Source organism: Lissotriton vulgaris, chromosome 3_1 (assembly GCF_964263255.1).
Source record: "Lissotriton vulgaris chromosome 3_1, aLisVul1.2, whole genome shotgun sequence".
In the NCBI taxonomy this organism is placed as follows: Eukaryota; Metazoa; Chordata; class Amphibia; order Caudata; family Salamandridae; genus Lissotriton; species Lissotriton vulgaris.
Genome location: NC_141689.1, coordinates 468,496,892 through 468,514,262, shown reverse-complemented (window position 1 = coordinate 468,514,262; position 17,371 = coordinate 468,496,892). Strand labels below are relative to the sequence as shown.

The 17,371-nt window shown below is 47.7% G+C and overlaps 1 protein-coding gene across 1 annotated transcript in view; it reads right to left on the bottom strand.

The window, feature by feature from the left end:
- The window catches only part of CWC27 (CWC27 spliceosome associated cyclophilin), a 1,011,903-nt gene that overhangs the window by 880,815 nt on the left and 113,717 nt on the right, over positions 1-17,371 (bottom strand). The window contains exon 3 of the mRNA XM_086960691.1: positions 14,272-14,384. Coding sequence (XP_086816817.1) covers positions 14,272-14,384 — 113 coding nt within the window. The remainder of the gene's footprint in view (positions 1-14,271; positions 14,385-17,371) is intronic.

Sequence of the window (17,371 nt, the reverse complement as noted above, 5' to 3'; positions counted from 1 at the left end):
TGGTAAGCAACGTCCATGTGCATATTTTTCCTCGACCTTGGACCCAGTAGCTAGAGCATTGCCGAGTTGTTTGAGAGCAACTGCGGCAGCTGCGGTCTCCATCCGACAATCAGCAGGATTGGTCATGGATAATATGCTTACGGTGATGGTTCCGCATGCAGTCGATACTTTGTTGAATCGTACGAAAACTCAGCACTTGACGAGTGCGAGGTTGTCTGGGTACGAATTGACGCTCTTGGCAAGCCATATTCAGATAAAACGTTGTAATGTCCTAAATCCGGCAACTTTGTTACCAATTAGCTCAGAGTCAGATGAAGTAGCAGAACATGACTGTTACTTGCGGACAGAAGAGGAAACGAAAGGTCGAGTGGACCTTAAAAACACCCCATTGGACGATCCGGATGGCACTCTGTATGTGGATGGGTCATGTTTTAAGTTGTCGAATGGTGATGTGACTACCGCTTATGCTGTTGTAACACTGAATACTGTCGTTGAAACTGCAAGATTGAATCAGAATTCTGCTCAAGCTGCGGAATTGATTGCTCTCACTAGAGCATGTGTATTAGCGAAAGGGAAACGTGTGAATGTGTACACTGATAGTCAATATGCGTTCGGTGTAGCGCATAGCTTTGGACGATTGTGGCGAGAGCGTGGTTTCTTGACGTCGCACGGTACGAAGATACAGCATGGCCAGCTTGTGAACGATCTTTTGGATGCATTGACTTTGCCTACGCAAGTTGCGATTGTTAAATGTAGTGCACATCGTAAAGTGACGGATGATGTTGGTCGTGGTAATGCGTTTGCAGATGAGATTGCTAAGGAGACTGCCCGGAACCTTAGCACTCGAATGTATGTGACGAGTTCGGTCAGGTGGCCTACAGAATCAAGTATGTGTGAAGATACTGTTGAGAGCGTGAAAGCAATTCAGAATGAGGCCACCGACACTGAAAAGACGAAGTGGAAAGAAAGTACGGGAAAGTTGGATGCAAATGGTTGTTGGATTGATTTGTCGGATCAGAAAAGATGGATGTTGCCTGACGCGTATGTACTGGCCGTTGTGACAATGGCACATGGGTTGGCACATATTAGCGCGAAAGGTATTTGTAAGTTGTTGTCGCCTGTGTGGAAGAATGATGGAATTACGAAATGTGCTGAACGTCTGGTGAAGAATTGTATGGTGTGCATAATGTACAATCCTGGCAAGGGAACCCCAACTCCCCCTGGCAGTTTTGCTCCTCCTTCGTATCCCTTTGAGGTGATTCAATTGGACTTCATCCATATGGAGCGATGCAATAACCTGAAATACGTTTTAGTTGTGGTTTGCGCATTCTCCCGATGGATCGAGGCCTATCCTCTCAGAGACAATACTGCTTTGTCAACTGCGAAAATCCTACTGAAGGAATACTTTCCTCGGTATGGAATGCCTAGAGTCGTGTGGTCAGATAATGGATGTGAGTTTGTGGGAAGTGTGATGAAGAGTGTGTGTAAGGGCCTTGGAATTAATCAAAAATTCCACAGCGCCAATCATCCCCAGTCAGCTGGATTGGTAGAAGGGTACAACGGCACCCTTAAACTAAAGCTAGCGAAGATTCAGGCTACGACTGGTCTTTCGTGGCCTGACGCTTTGCCTCTAGCATTACTGTCAACAAGGGCGACTGTACACTCCCGAATAGGGCTTAGTCCCTATGAAATAGTGTTCGGCCGTCCTGCGAATGTGTGGGGGGTTCCTAGGCCAGGAATATTTTCTGATCTTGAGTATCCAATGCTGATTGACTATTTACATGACTTGACTGCTAAACTGAGGTTAATTCACCAACAGGTTTACGACGCATTGCCGACGCAGACGGAGGGTCCAGGCCACCAGCTCCAGCCCGGAGACTGGGTGGTTACACGCAACTTTTCACGAAAGAACAATCTGGACCCCCGGTTTACCGGACCTTACCAGGTGCTCCTGGCCACGAGGACTGCCGTTCGTCTTGAGGGGCGGAAAAATTGGGTACATGCTACCCATTGTAAGCGAGTCCCTATTCCTTTGCCGGCAGACCCGTGGGTAAGGAAAGGCATTGCATCAACAGAAACAGAAACATTGCCAGCGTTTGTGCCTTTCAGCGACGCACAGCTTGTTGGAGAATCCTCAGCGCAGCAGACAGCCACTGTTGAACATTTGTCAGCAAAAGACTCGAGACCAGATCAATCAACTGATCAGCAGGACGCTGTCTCTTCAACGGATCCTTTGTTCGACGAGCAGACACGTCCCGGGAAACATCGATATTCTTTGCGATCTCACACTAAGGACAAATAAAATTTTTGCTTTGTTGAAACTGCCAACTGCATCATCCCCGTTTTCCCGAGATCAATTTTGAACGTTCATATCACTGTAATTTTTGTACATATATTGAGCTTCTTCCTTGTACCTTTTTCATTTTTTACAGCAGAGAGACTTTGTGCTTGAATATACGTATTGTGTATTGAAGGCCGTAGGGCCGCGCGCGTACTTCCTTCTGGATAGTAGGTCTTGACGCTAGGTTAAAGGCCGTCGGTTCCTAGGAACTCCTAGGGATTGACTATTGCTGCACAGAACGGAGTGCGTCAAGAAACGTTGCGGACGGTCGTAGGGAATGGCATTCTCGAAGCTGAATGATTTGGAGGGAGCTAAGGCGCACAGACTCAAGCTGCAGCAACTCAGTCGTACTAAATGCTTCATATTTCAATTGTTTATGTTGTTTTTGACTGCTTCTGCATTATTGGCGGGTGGGGTGTATTACACTATGTCCTACTTCTTACCAGCTACACCTACTCCTATTCCTTACCCTAATCTTACCACTACTGCTTCTCCCCATTCTTTTCATATGTTACCAGAACACGAGCAGGCTAGACGTGTAGAATTCCGCAATAATTCCTTTATTCAGCTCCTTCATCAGCATCAGTTAGTGGTTAACACTACAAATTGTTGGGTGTGTGGGTTGATGCCACATACTACGGATAAGGGAATTCCATATCTGGTGTTACCGTATAGTTCTCAAGGGTCAGCTCGAGCATTTCAAACAATGTTTCGAAGCGCACTGGGTTTCCACCCCATTCGAGAACCACATTCCCCCTACTCTGGCCCCACCTCGTATCAGAAGCCTTTATCGATAGCAATAGAGGATATGGAGAGTGAGATCCATGACTATTCGCTTATCCCTGAGGAAGAGGTACGAGCCTATAAGGTCCTAAGTAGAGGTGAATATAGTGTGTTCACTAGTGAAAAGCAGCTTAAAAGCTCGCCTCCAATATGGGTCGTACCCCACACCGGTAATTTTTGTATCATGGGTCGTGGCCGAAGATCGCAAGCCCGACTTGGAGCAAGTGGTTGCATCGAAAATTACATTTTGCCGATGTTCTCATCCCCTGTGTTTCTGGCTGCCAAGGGTACCTACTTTATCTGTTATGATCGTGCATACACATGGTTGCCCGCAGACTTCATGGGCACATGTTTTATTGCAAATCTGTTGCCTCCGACGTTCACTGTAGATGCCGATTATCATAAGACTAGAGTTGTGCGAGGCGTAATTAGCGAAGAGGACACTGCCGGTCAAGAGGCAGGAGACTTTTTCAAGGGTTTCCTCCCGTTTTGGGGACCTATGGTTAATAGTAGGAACCTGAGACAGTTGACTCGAGTGGTAGAATCGACAGCTAATATTACTGCCAGTGCCCTTGGTAATATCACCACAGAACTTCAGGCGGAGAGGCTTATGACGTTACAAAACCGAATGGTTTTAGATGTCATCCTAGCAGATCGCGGTGGGGTATGTAAGGTGATCCATTCGAGCTGCTGCATTTTCATTCCAGATAATGCTCCTACTGTCTATCAAGCCATCTCGAAGTTGCATAAGATCTCCGAATCCATACACGTGGATGTAGGGGATTGGACGCTACTTGGATGGTTTTGGGGCCTGATGTCGACTTGGGGTTGGAAAATTCTGATGATCATTGGAGTTGTGGTAGTGTTCCTGTTCACGTGTTGCCTTTGTGTACAGTGTGGTCCTGCCTTATGTGGCCTCTGTGCTACAACGTGTATGAGACAACCATCTGTCACCAAGGGGACTCGATTGGACAGAGCTATGCTACAGCAACATCTCGAGGGTCTGATGAATATCGAATATGATTCCGACTAGTGCTTGCCTACATGAGGGCAAAAGGAGCGTCTGAGGTTCCGTGACAATTGTAAGTGGTGCTTTCGACTCGCACGAATATGGTCGAGTCTGGTATCTATGAACCGCAAATGACGAGTTTAGTAAGTGTGCGCAGTTTCGCTGTGCTAACTTAAACCGTTCGTTTGTTACGTGGGTTTTTCATCTGTACCCACGGGTTCCATCTTAGATACGGCATCCATTTTGTCTCTTGCCCTCAAGTAGCCAGCGAACGGACGCTGTCCGCTTCGCGACCCTGGGACTCCCAAGATATTTGCGGAAGACACATGTTCTTTGTAAGTGTCTTTATGACGAGGGGGATGCTACTGTAAGGCAAATGGCGCCGCTCGAGGCTCATCTTGCCGCACGGACTTATTGTCTCAGCCGTGCATCTCATTAGGCACGTCCCTTTGATGCCTGTATCTCGTGTTTCCCGTTACCTCCCCTTTTTACACCCTTTCCAATCTCCCCACTGTCTCCGTTTTCCTCTGCACCTGTCTTCATTCCTATTTCGATCTACTTTACTGCCGATTGGAATTTGCTAATGGTGGGAAGATGGTTTTTACAGTTGGGAACCGCCAAATGTTTCCGCACTCATGTTCCGGACCTCATGTGTTTTAAAGTGACCAAAGCGACCCCTCTGGGGGTTAATTGTGGGAACTGGGTTATAAACTTTTGTGTTCAATGTTACCCTATGGGTAAAAACTGTATAAAAGGAGCGATCCACAGAACCAATTTGAAGCAGTCTCCCCAAGTTGCACGCTGTGTACTTGTCGTGATCTCTGTGTTCCCTGCAGCAAATAAACCTTGAATCTTTGACGTCAGAGGAAGTGTCCCGTGTCTCTGTGATTTGTACGCCGGAGCAGGTTACCCACGAAGGTTTCAGGTGTTGTGCCCTGGCACCGCTGGGTCCAAAAGAACCCAGTCCTTCACCCCGCTCAGAGTGATATCCTGGTAAGGACAGGTGGTGCTGGCTGCTGCGCTCCAGACGGAGGGGGGAGACCGGAGTCGGCGTTGACCCGCAGACTTTCCAGATTAAGGGCGGGCGGAGAAATATCCGGTCCCAGAAGCACCAGATCAAGCATGCGGCCCAAAGTGGGACTTGTGACCCAGACCAACAAGCTGGACAACTACACAGTAGCCAAAACGCCAACTCAGCCCGGGGGGGCGGCAAAGGAGGGCAAAGGTCAGGCGGAACCCTCCCTGACGTCCATAATGGCTGCAATCCAGACCCTCGGCACCAGCCTTGAGACAAAAATGGACAAAAACACTATCAAGGTGAATCTGTTCCGGGCCGACTTGGGGAAAACCACGGACAGGTCCAAAACCAACGAAGTGGGCATTACAGCCCTGCAGGAATCGGAGAAGCGGCTCGAGGGCAGGGTCAACGAGCTTGTACACCAACACCTGATATAGAAACACAGTGGTCCTCAAACCAAAGATTCACAATATCTGAATTAATCACAAATTCTTAATTTCATGTGAAAACAACCAAATTTGAAAAGAAAAGATGTCGGAAATATAACTTTTCCTCACTCATTTCAATTCTAGCACTACGTTTTCTTGCACGTTCTCTATTTCCCTTACTCACTATCGCAGCAACCACTGAATGTAGAAAAGATAATTTTTAAGAAAAAATCATTTGTGAAAATAAAAAGTCGATATATATGAAGTTTATTCTCTTGCACATCTTTTCTTTTCAAATTTGGTTGTTTTCACATGAAATTAAGAATCTTTGGTTTGAGGACCACTGTGTTTCTATATCGTATGCTACCCAGGTCCCCAAATTTGTAACAGGTTTTCCCCTTACCTATAATGTGTACACCAACACCGGCAGATGGCCTTACGGCTCGAGGACCAGGAAGGTAGGGCTCGGAGGAGCAATATACGTGTGGTAGGTGTGTCGGAAGGACTTGAGGGGGACAGTATGGAGCTCTTCCTTGAGGATTTGATCCTCCGCCACCTGAAGCCCAAGAGACTATCGAAGATCTTCACCATCGAGCGGGCTCACAGATCCCGATCCCGAAACCTAAACCAGGGGCCCTACCGAGAACAATTATTGCTAAAATACTTAACTATCGAGACCGTGATGCAATCCTCCAGGCTGCTAGACAACATGGTGATCTACAATACGAAGGGGCCACAGTTCGCTTCTTCCCGGATTTCACGCTTCAGGTCCAGCAGGAGAGGCGCTCCTTCCAAGGGGTCAAGGCGGCGCTTCGAGGCCGCGGAATTCGGTACATGATGTTTTTCCCTGCGAAACTGAAAATCATAACTGGAGGTAAATCCCACTTTTTCACTTCGCCAGCGGTGGTACAGGAATGGCTTGACACAACGGAGATTGAGGCCCTCCCTCCACAAGATGGCGGACAATGGCGAGAAACAGGGCACCCCTCCCCGGGGTCAGCAGCAGGGAGAGCAGAAGGTGATGAGCAGAGCCAGCGGTCCTGCGTTCGAGGTCGAATAGTCCCCGCTGGGACTCGGCCAGAGACAACACAGCGAGATAAGGCCACGAACATTCGAATGAGAAGCCATCGAACAGTAATGTATAAAATGTGTTTAATGTAAGACTTGGTTGCTCCGGGGGGCAGCGTGACTGCCAGTTCAGGGTCTCTGGACCAGGCTAACTGTTTATCTGATGCACTACCGACCTGAGGGGTCGAGCGAATTGGGGCACTACAGACGGGTGGCCAGGGACGGGGCTGGCCCACGTTATTCCCAAGTAGAGTTTCCTCGGTGGGGGTTTCTCCCCGGGGTAGGGTTGGGCGACAGGCGCTCTGCTAATTGGGGTGGTGGGTAGTTAGGAACCCACGGAGCAGGGGGCAGGGAGGGGGGGCTTGTTTTTGCAGAGGAGGGTAGGGATGTTGGGGACAGGTGAGGGGGGGAGGGTGGAGTCAATTGTTTGGCGTAACCTTGAACGCTTGCACTGACTACACCGGTTGGGGGGGAACCAGGGAGGGACGGGGAGTTGGGGATTCTTTACGGTCACACAGAATATGTTTTCATGGAGTCTGCTGGGATGCCGGGGTGCTGAGACGGAGCACCTTACAAAGCAACGGATATGGCTAGGAGGTGGGAGAAGAGTCTGAAAATTCTAAGCTGGAATGTTAACGGATTGGGGGACAGACTTAAACGCACTATAGTCCTACAATTCATTAAGCGGCACCAGCAGGACGCAGTACTACTGCAAGAAACGCATTTGATGGGGAATGTATGTCAGGCCCTCAATAGGTGGGGCTACACTCTTGCAGCTCACTCCGGCTTCACCTCCGGCTTTAGGGGGGTGGGGATCCTCCTGTGTCGCTCACTGCCCCTCCATATAGATCTGACTAAATCTGACCCGCAGGGCCGCTTTACTGCTATATCTGGACGGGGGGAGGGCCGCACACTTAACCTACTCTCTGTCTACATTCCGCCTGGCCTCCAAACTCGGGCCTAAGCGGACCTGGGCAAATTACTCCTTTCCCTCCCCGACGGTCAGTTGGTTCTGGGAGGGGACTTTAACGCAGTAGTGTCAGGGACCCTGGACAGGCGACCCCCCAGAGACTTGGCTGGCGGACTTTCTTGAGGCTTCGGGCTCACGGACGTATGGCGCCTGCTCCATCCTACGGATAGCCACTTTACCTTTTTCTCTGGGCCACATCATTCTTTTTCACACTTAGATTACATCCTTACTTTGCTACAACACGACATTACAATACAGGAAGCAACACTCCTGACGAGGGGCATTTCAGACCACTCGCCGGTCTTTACGCACATAATGTTTGGAAACAGCCGCGAGGGCTGCATTGCACCAGTAAACACCTGGTATTTAAGACACGAGGACACTAGGAAAAAGATATCCAACTCAATCACACAGTACTTTGATACTAACGTTGGCTCAGTGGACTCCCCGGTCACCCTGTGGGAGGCATTTAAAACCGTGGTAAGGGGGGAGGCGCTCTAAGCCATCTCAGTCAGGCGGAAGGGACAGTGGAGACAGGTCACATCACTTGAGGCGGATCTAGAGGATCTAGAGAGGGAAGCGCTAGAAAACGAAGCCAGGGAAGTCCGACACAAACTACAGATAAAGGTGGCAGAGTACAGAGCACTGGTTACTCAGGAGGCTCAGACTGTGGCCTGGCATAAGATGGGTAGGCTATATGATTAGGGCGACAAAGCCGGAAAACTCATAGCCTGGCTCGAGAAAAAACAGCAGGCCAGAAAGGTGGTGCCAGAAATACCTACGGAATCAGGGATCCTAGGTAACGAGCCCCGAGAGATAGTAGAGGAGTTTGCGAGACACTACCAACAGGTTTACAGGCGGGAGTCGGACCGTCCGGAGGAGGACTCTATAGACCTCCTTACTGATATTCGAATGCCTTCCCTATCGGATGAAGATCGGGAGGCCATTGATAGCCCGCTTACTGAGGCTGAAATACAGCGTGCAATAGCTGAACTCTGCCCGGGTAAGGCCCTAGGACCCAATGGCCTCCAATAGAGCTTTACAAGCTAAAACCCAACGCCATCAGTAAATATTTGAAACCCATGTTCAAAAGGAGTAGGGAGACCCGGGTGCTGCCGCAGGACCAGCGCATAGCGACCATAGTGGCGATACCGAAAGAAGGGAAACCCAAAGAATCATGCGCGTCATATAGACCAATTTCGCTACTCAACGCGGAGCCCAAAATACTGGCGAAAACACTTGCCAATAGGCTTAAGTCGGTGCTGCCTACACTGGTCCACCCTGACCAATCAGGGTTCATGCCCCACCGCAACACGGCACTAGACAGCTAAATGGAGTACTGGGGCAACGCCACAGGCTACAGGAGGACGCGGTGGTGGTCTCCCTGGACGCCACCATGGCATTCGACACCCTAGAGTGGCCATATATGTTCGCAGTTCTACGTAAAATGGGCTTTGGACCTCGCTTTATAGCTTGGGTCAGTCTTCTATATACAGAACCCCTGGCGCAGGTACTGGTAAACAACAAGGTGTCTGAGGTTTTCACACTGGAGAGAGGGACGAGACAGGGTTGCCCCCTCTCTCCCCTTCTCTTCGCCCTTTCCCTCAAGCCGCTCGCAGCCTGGATAAGGCAGGACGTTTACTTGAAGGGTATAGTCTGGGCGGAAGGATGGGAGGACAAAATATCCCTTTACGCCGATGACATCCTCCTGTACCTCTGCAGACCGCGCAGGTCGATAATGGCGGCACTTGACATACTCGCGAGCTTCGGTCGTAACTCTGGCTTGCGAGTCAACAGGAGCAAATCGTATCTTTACGTCCTACATGGCGACCCCCCTAGGCTCCCCGACACATGCCCTATCATGGTGGCAGAGGACGGGTTCAAGTACCTGGGAGTGTACATTACCACGAACAAGGCTCTAATGTACGATCGAAACCTTAAACCACCATTAAGCCGGCTTCAAAGGGAGGCCAAATCCTGGCAGCACCTCCCACTGTCTCTATTGGGCCGAGCAGCCCTAATTTAAGATGCTAGCGCTACCACGTTTTCTCTATGCACTACAAAATTATCCAGACCTGGTACCTAATACCTACTTTGCAGCAATTGAGGCGGCGCAGCGCGACCTCCTTTGGGCCGGGTCGCCCCGAATCGCACTGAACAAACTCACGCAGGGGTGTTATGACGGCGGAATAGCCCTCCCAGAATTTCGTAAATATTACTGGGCATACCACCTTTCAGCGATTAATCAGGGGACGTATGGCGATGTGAATGATAGCACTCTACTCTAAGCGGGGCGCACGTCGACTCACTGGACCTACACAACACTCTGTACAAATATGGCATATTGCTCAGAGGAAACTCGGATGGTCGGGAGTCCTTACAATGGCCACGCCACTTTGGGCCTCCGAAAAACTAGGTAATCTGGGACGCACCAAGGGGTTCCGCAATTGGGACTTGATCGGAATCTCCCAAATCAAGGATATTTGGGGCCTTAAAGAGATCCACACATTCGCCCACTTACAGGACACATACGAACTGGCACAAACCGAATACTTTAGATACATACAGGTGCGACAATCCCTACAGGCTAATATCCCACCAGAGACTAAACTACCACAAACCTCTTCGCTCGAAGACAGACTACTTGACGGACACATGACAGAACACGCCATATCTCTTACATATAAAAAACTAATCAATAACCCCCCCGACATGCTCCTTCCCCTGAGAGAGAAATGGGTTGCAGATGGGTTGGAGATAGACGAATAAGAATGGATGTATGCTTTGGCCTCACCGCGTGAGGTTGCGATATCAGCCCGATTGCGACTAATCCAACTGAAGATACTTTATAGAATATATATCTCATATACAAGGTTACACTTGATGGGGAGGGATGAAACTGGGCTCTGCAAGAGGGGTTGTGGTGGCACAGGTACCTTCTTCCATATACTATGGGGCTGCCCGAAGATACAAAAGTACTGGAGAAGGGTGGTGCAGTGTATGCAGGAGGTATGAGAGGTGGAGATCCGTCTGGAGGCCAAGAGGTGTCTCCTCAATATTTGGGAGCCAACGGACCTGCCACTAAAAGGGAAACTTTGGGTGACGCTCGGACAAATGGTAGCGAAAAGAAACATTGCTAGACTATGGGGAAGCCCTAATCCACCAAAACTGACAGACTGGCACAGTGACATGGACTGGTGTATGCTGCAGGAAAAGACCGTGTATGTAGCGAGAGGGTGTCCCCGGAAATGGGTGGAAGTATGGACCAAATGGAACGACTTCAGGGGAGGCATTTGCGAGCCTCCACCCACCACGCAAACCAGCTTAGAGGATATATAAGGACCTTAATTACTCTATGGCTCTAGATACTTATGCGTGGGGCACTGTTGCTGCATCACTGGTACAGCGGTAGACTTAACTGAGCTTAACTTGATGACCGTGTTAGGGGGTGGGGGGGTTGTTCTGTTATTGCCTTCATTTGACGGTAAGATTTGGAAATATACACTAGGTTAATGGCTTTAAAAAAAGAAAAACCAGACCTTCACTATCCTCCTTCAGACTCTGAACCACATGCCCTTTATGACGCCGCCGTATCCCCGGGTTGACGGCAATGGACTCTGTACTCTAGAAAGCAGTGCATAAATTAAGTAATGTGCGGCCGGCCCGAAGGGTTGTAGGCTGGAAGCTGTGTATTGTGGAATAATGCAATAAAAGTCTTTAAAAAAATTTTTTTTTTTAAAGAATGGAAATCCTTGATCGAGAAAATGCTACATATAAAAACTATATCTAGCTAATGCACAGCTAGCAGCAGATTATGTTGATTTTGTTTCTCAAAATGGCATTTTCTCTCTAGAAATATTACAATATAGCAGATTTGTTGTCAGAGAGTTCCTTTACACAAACCTTGCAGTAAGAAATCTGAATTATGGTGACCTCTATGGGGAACCGATTTTGAAATGTATCCATTAGCTGGAACTCAGTAAATTAAGTCTATGATGTACGTGGGATACTGGCATTACTGCTTATAAATATGTGCATATTAATACTATTTATAGACGTGTACTAGGGCTTCTGGACAAGACAAGGGAGAATGATTCAAGCATGCGACCCTATAGGATACTATGCTGGAACATTATATATATATAAATTTGCAAGGAGCTATGTAACGCTGCATCTCCTACACAAGATGGATAGGAGAAAATATAGACAAGTCCCTACGGTGCCACTCACCTTCATTTGCTATATCTGACAACATATAGAGGATTTCTGGAGGAAAAACAGTGCATAAATTCTATGTTGAGGGAAATCTTACCAATAGTCCTGTAACAAGGATAGCTGTAAACAACGACATCACTCCCTCGCAAGACCTCTGCGACTCACTCGCCACGTTTTTCCACAGCAAGATCGCCGACATACACAAAGCTTCGGCACACAGACCACGCACCCAACCACCGAACCAATGTCCCCCACCACCACTCTCTGCGCCTGGACCCCAGTCAGCACCGAAGACACCACCCGCACGATGAACACCATCCACTCCGGATCACCAACCGACGCCTGCCCCCACCACGTCTTCAACAAGGCCGATTCCATCATCGCACTCCAACTCCGGGACATCATCAACACCTCCTTCAACACCACCACCTTCCCGGAGAGCTGGAAGCACGCCGAGCTCAGCGCCCTCCAGAAGAAACCAACAGCGGACCCCACCGACCTCAAAAACTTCCGCCCCATCTCGCTCCTCCCTTTTCCCGCCAAAGTCATTGAGAAGACCGTCAACAGACAGCTTGCCGCCTTCCTCGAGATGAACGGATCCCTTGACCACCCGCAGTCCGGTTTCCGAGCCAACCACAGCACCGAGACCACCCTCATCGCAGCCACTGACGACATCAGATCCCTGCTCGACAACGGGGAAACAGCGGCCCTCATCCTCCTGGACCTCTCCGCAGCATTCGACACTGTCTGTCACCGCACCCTAGTGCAGCGCCTCAGCAACATCGGAATCCAAGACAGGACACTGGAGTGGATCATCTCGTTCCTCACCGGAAGAACCCAGACCCAGGCCTCCCCCCTTTCAGATCCGAGGCCACCGAAGTCATCTGCGGTGTACCACAAGGATCATCACTCAGCCCTACCCTCTTCAACATCTACATGAGCCCCCTCGCAGCCATCGCACGCCAACACAACATCATCTCCTATGCCGACGACACCCAGCTGATCCTCTCCCTCACCAACGACCCCGCCACTGCCAGAACCAGCCTACATGAAGGGATGAAAGACGTCGCCGAGTGGATGAAGAACAGCCGCCTGAAACTGAACTCAGACAAAATTGAAGTCCTCATCCTGGGATCCTCGCCCTCCGCCTGGAACGACTCCTGGTGGCCCCCTGCCCTGGGCACCACTCCCAAGCCAACGGACCACGCACGTAACCTGGGTTTCATCCTGGACTCCTCCCTCTCGATGACCAGACAAGTCAACGCCGTCTCATCATCGTGCTTCAACACCCTGCGCATGCTCCGTAAGATCTTCCGGTGGATCCCCACCGAAACCAGGAAGACGGTCACCCAGGCACTCGTCACCAGCCGATTGGACTACGGAAACACCCTCTACGCCGGAACCACAGCCAAACTTCAGAAAAGACTCCAACGCATCCAGAACGCCTCCGCACGAATCATCCTGGACATCCCCATGCACAGCCACATCTCCAGCCACCTGAGAGACCTACATTGGCTCCCCGTCAGCAAGAGGATCACGTTCAGACTCCTCACCCACACACACAAGGCCCTCGACGTACCTCAACAACCGCCTGACCTTCTACACTCCCACCCGCCAGCTACGATCAACCAGCCTCGCCCTCGCCGCCGTTCCACGCATCCGCAGAGCCACCACCGGAGGAAGATCCTTCTCCTACCTGGCAGCCAAGACATGGAACTCCCTCCCTATCCACATCCGGCTAACACAGGACCATCTCTCCTTCAGGAAGAAACTCAAGACCTGGCTTTTCGAGCAGTAAAGTACCCCTCTCCCCCAGCGCCTTGAGACCCCTCCGGGTGAGTAGCGCACTTTATAAATGTCATGATTGATTGATTGAGCTGTCACTAAAAAATTTAGAAAGTTGTAAGCAAAAGCAAATGACAATACACAGTGGTCAAACCAAAGAACCCATAGGAGATGGAAGGTTTCTACAGGAAATTGCTATGCAGGGTCAGAGAAGATACATCTGTTGCACATGACAGCGAAGGGGTGTCATTGCAGTCTTGTCCACTCAGGTAATAAGGGGGAACAATAACCTACATAATAATACAGTACACAGTCCTCTTTCTAGTAGAGAACAGCGGTCTACTTGGAAAATAAAAGGCTCAATCAAATGTCCAAGGGAACGTTGAGACGCATATATAGTCACAAACTGTGTCAAAGGCAGTGAAGATCTATCTAGATTAATTTATTTGATATATGACAATGTTATTTAACAAGCTCATTTACTGTCGCATTTTCAATTATAGTGCATTGCAAATGATTGTTCTACATTTACAAAATATATTTTTCCAGCCTCACCAAACTTGACAATTATAACAGTTTTGAAGTCACATTTTCCCAGGTTACCCAATGAGCCAATTAAAATCAGAGAAGCCAAAGAAGGGAAAACTCACATACCTTGAAAGGCTGACCATATATAGATTCCCCACCTAATCCGGTACCGGTAGGATCACCTCCCTGTATTATGAAGTCTGGCACAACCCGGTGAAATATTGTATTGTCGTAATACCCTTTAACAGATAAAACAAACATGAAACATTACAGTAAGAATTCCATTAGCGACTTATTTACAAATCAATTAATTAAATTAGCATAAAATGTCTAGCTCTGTGTATACAGGGGCGTTTTAAAAAGTGCACATTACTGAAGAATGGCATATATTTTTATCTGGTTGCAAATCGTAGGAGTTAAGAATCTTGGATACATAAATATTGGAGCCAACACCTCTGCGGAGTGTTCAGGTAAATGGTTAGGGCTGGGTTCAGGGTTAGAGCTAGAGTTAGGGAGAAAGTGTCTGCTGTACGACTAGCAGAAAAAAAAGGATTAGTCTAATAAAGAAGGGGCTTAGGGATGATCTCTTCCTGTTTTTTAATTTGGAAAACATAATGAACTTTGAGACAGATCTAGTATTTTCCAAAGCCAGAGTACTGAGATTTTTGGCAAAATAATACGGGATAGGAACTTGACTTTTTAAAAAAATGGTAAAGGATACAGAACTTAAGGTATTTGAGCAAGGTAAATTCGTAAGTATTTTTTGATTGGGAAAAAAAAGGACATGAAAGCAAAGCAATTAAAATAAAAAGTGTCATCTGTATATATTCATGCATTTAGATTAGGCAAAGAGTTTTACAAGTTTAAGAATATAAAAATATTATGGACCATATTTGGGATTTAAGTTTCCGCTTGAATGTTGCATCCCTCAAACAGTCTTAATTTTCTGTATTTACCAATGTATATATCATGCTCCCATAACATTCTTTTTTAAAGGAACTGATGTAGGGGGCGTGGCTTACTCGCTCAACAAGATGGCGGTGTTTAGCTGAGCTCAGTCTCCTCACGGGGCTCATGAAGGTGATTCCGGCCATCTAATGACTTTTTACCACACCTTCAACGCTGCATTAACCTCCTAATATATGGCGTCTTATGTTTGCGGTAGCGGGTGAGTATAATTCTCACAATACGGCTGTATCTAACATGACTGCATCTTCCGGATGCGAGTGTCCACCATTTTAGATGCGCGCGCCTGCGTCATTTGGGGAATAAGAACGAGGGGTAGCTGAGGGTAGAACAGCTTCCCAACGGTGGCTTTCAGAAACACTGCTATACTAACGGAGTGATAACTCAAGTCACAAGAGACAAGAGAATCACCACAGGGCAGGCAGAGGCTGTGCATATCTTCTGCATGTACCACACTCCAGCCGTGTACATTACCTTTCCTGTGATATTCACTGGCCTCTCACTCCAAGCAGAACCAATTATATATGTCTCCAGCTGCACTTGATGCTTCTTTCCGTCACTTGCTTCTTGGGGGTTCTTAACATCCTGCCCATTTCCTTAATGAGCCTAAATGTCTTAATGAGCAGTTTGTCTGAAGACTCCCTGCAAGCTTAATTTTTTCAGTATTTGAGGCTCACAGTAGCTGGCAACATAAACAGCTTTCAGAAGATATTTTTATGGGAGTGTGTCCTGAACGTTTGACAGGATTGCAGCTGATAGTTGTACATCATCTCAAGGAGCTTACGAAGGAGTTTTTCGGCCACATAACGACCTTGTCCCACATCTCTCATAATGAATGCACCTCCTGCTGTACGACAGCACACGTCTGTATTGGCGGGCTCTAGTAAGCTCCCGCTTGGATGTTAGAAGTGATTGGTGCGAAGGAATAGGGAATGACATCATCCCTGTCCTTCCTTTGATTAGCATGTTGCTTGAATTGTACTAATTCCTCATGGATGGAGTCATCAAATTTAGTACATTTATTTATTTATTTATTTATTTATAAAGTTGCTACTCTTCTGCTTTCTATTGTGCCAATCTAACCCTGGGTCTTGAGAGGATGTGAATAGGTATTCATACGTTGTGTGGTATTTCCTTTGTAATCACTTCACATCTTATCTCCTGCTTCTGTACAAGCTTGTGAGCTCCTCCATTAGTTACTACTTTACAATTTACTACATGTTATAATATCATCTGGGATTTGGCTATGTCATTCATCAACATTGTGACTCTTTAATCTCCATATCCCTGCTGGGACAAGTTAATTTTGTCAAAATGGCCAGTGACTCAGTCTCCCTCACGAAGACATCTTTATCTGGCACTAAACCGGAAAAAGTCAATAATGATCCTCCAGCTCCGGTGCAGTCTTCTTTCTAATCCGGTCTTGGATTCAATTTTAGATGAACTACGTGCACTAAAATCGTTCATGAATGCCACCAATGACAAACTACAATTGAAGCATGGAAGGTAAAATGTCAGTAATGGAACAACGCATAATAATCTTCAAGACGGGGCTACTAAAATACCTTAATTGGAACAAGAAATTTAAAAGCTTAAACTTCATACCGAGGATTTAGAAAATCGTAACAGAAGGAACAACCTCAGCTGTATGGACTACCTGAAAATGTTGAGGGTCCGGATCTTCTATCTTTTTTAAAGAAATGTTGGTCTGATCTTCTCAACCCTTCAGTCTTCGACTACCCTCAATATCCAGCAGGCACATCGTCTTGGTCGTCCTACACCTCATTCCAACAAACCACGTGGTATTATTATGCTTTTCCTAGAATTCACTGACCTGGTGCACGTATTAAAAGTCGCCAGAGAAAAACACCATCTTGTCTGGTCTAGTCATAACATCTTCATATCACATGATCTTTCCAACGCTACCAATGTTAGATGCAAAGAATTCCTAGCTCTTCGTCCACAATTGAGATCTATGAACATTCGTTATGCATCCTACATCCCGGTCTTTGCAAGATTACCCATGAAGGTGTCTCTTGTTCATTTGAGGATCCATCTAAATTAAGACAGTTTCTGCATTCCGTTACTAGAATGCCTATGGACACCAATGCTCAATGCTCTTAATTCATTTAACTTGTTAATGCTTCTCTTTTCGTTATCTTTTTGCTGTGGTCTTTGTTCTTTATACGTTCACTACTTCCTTATTTGCTTTAGCTCCATCTTCAACCTTTGTTGTTCTTGTTCTCGAGTGCTGACAAGC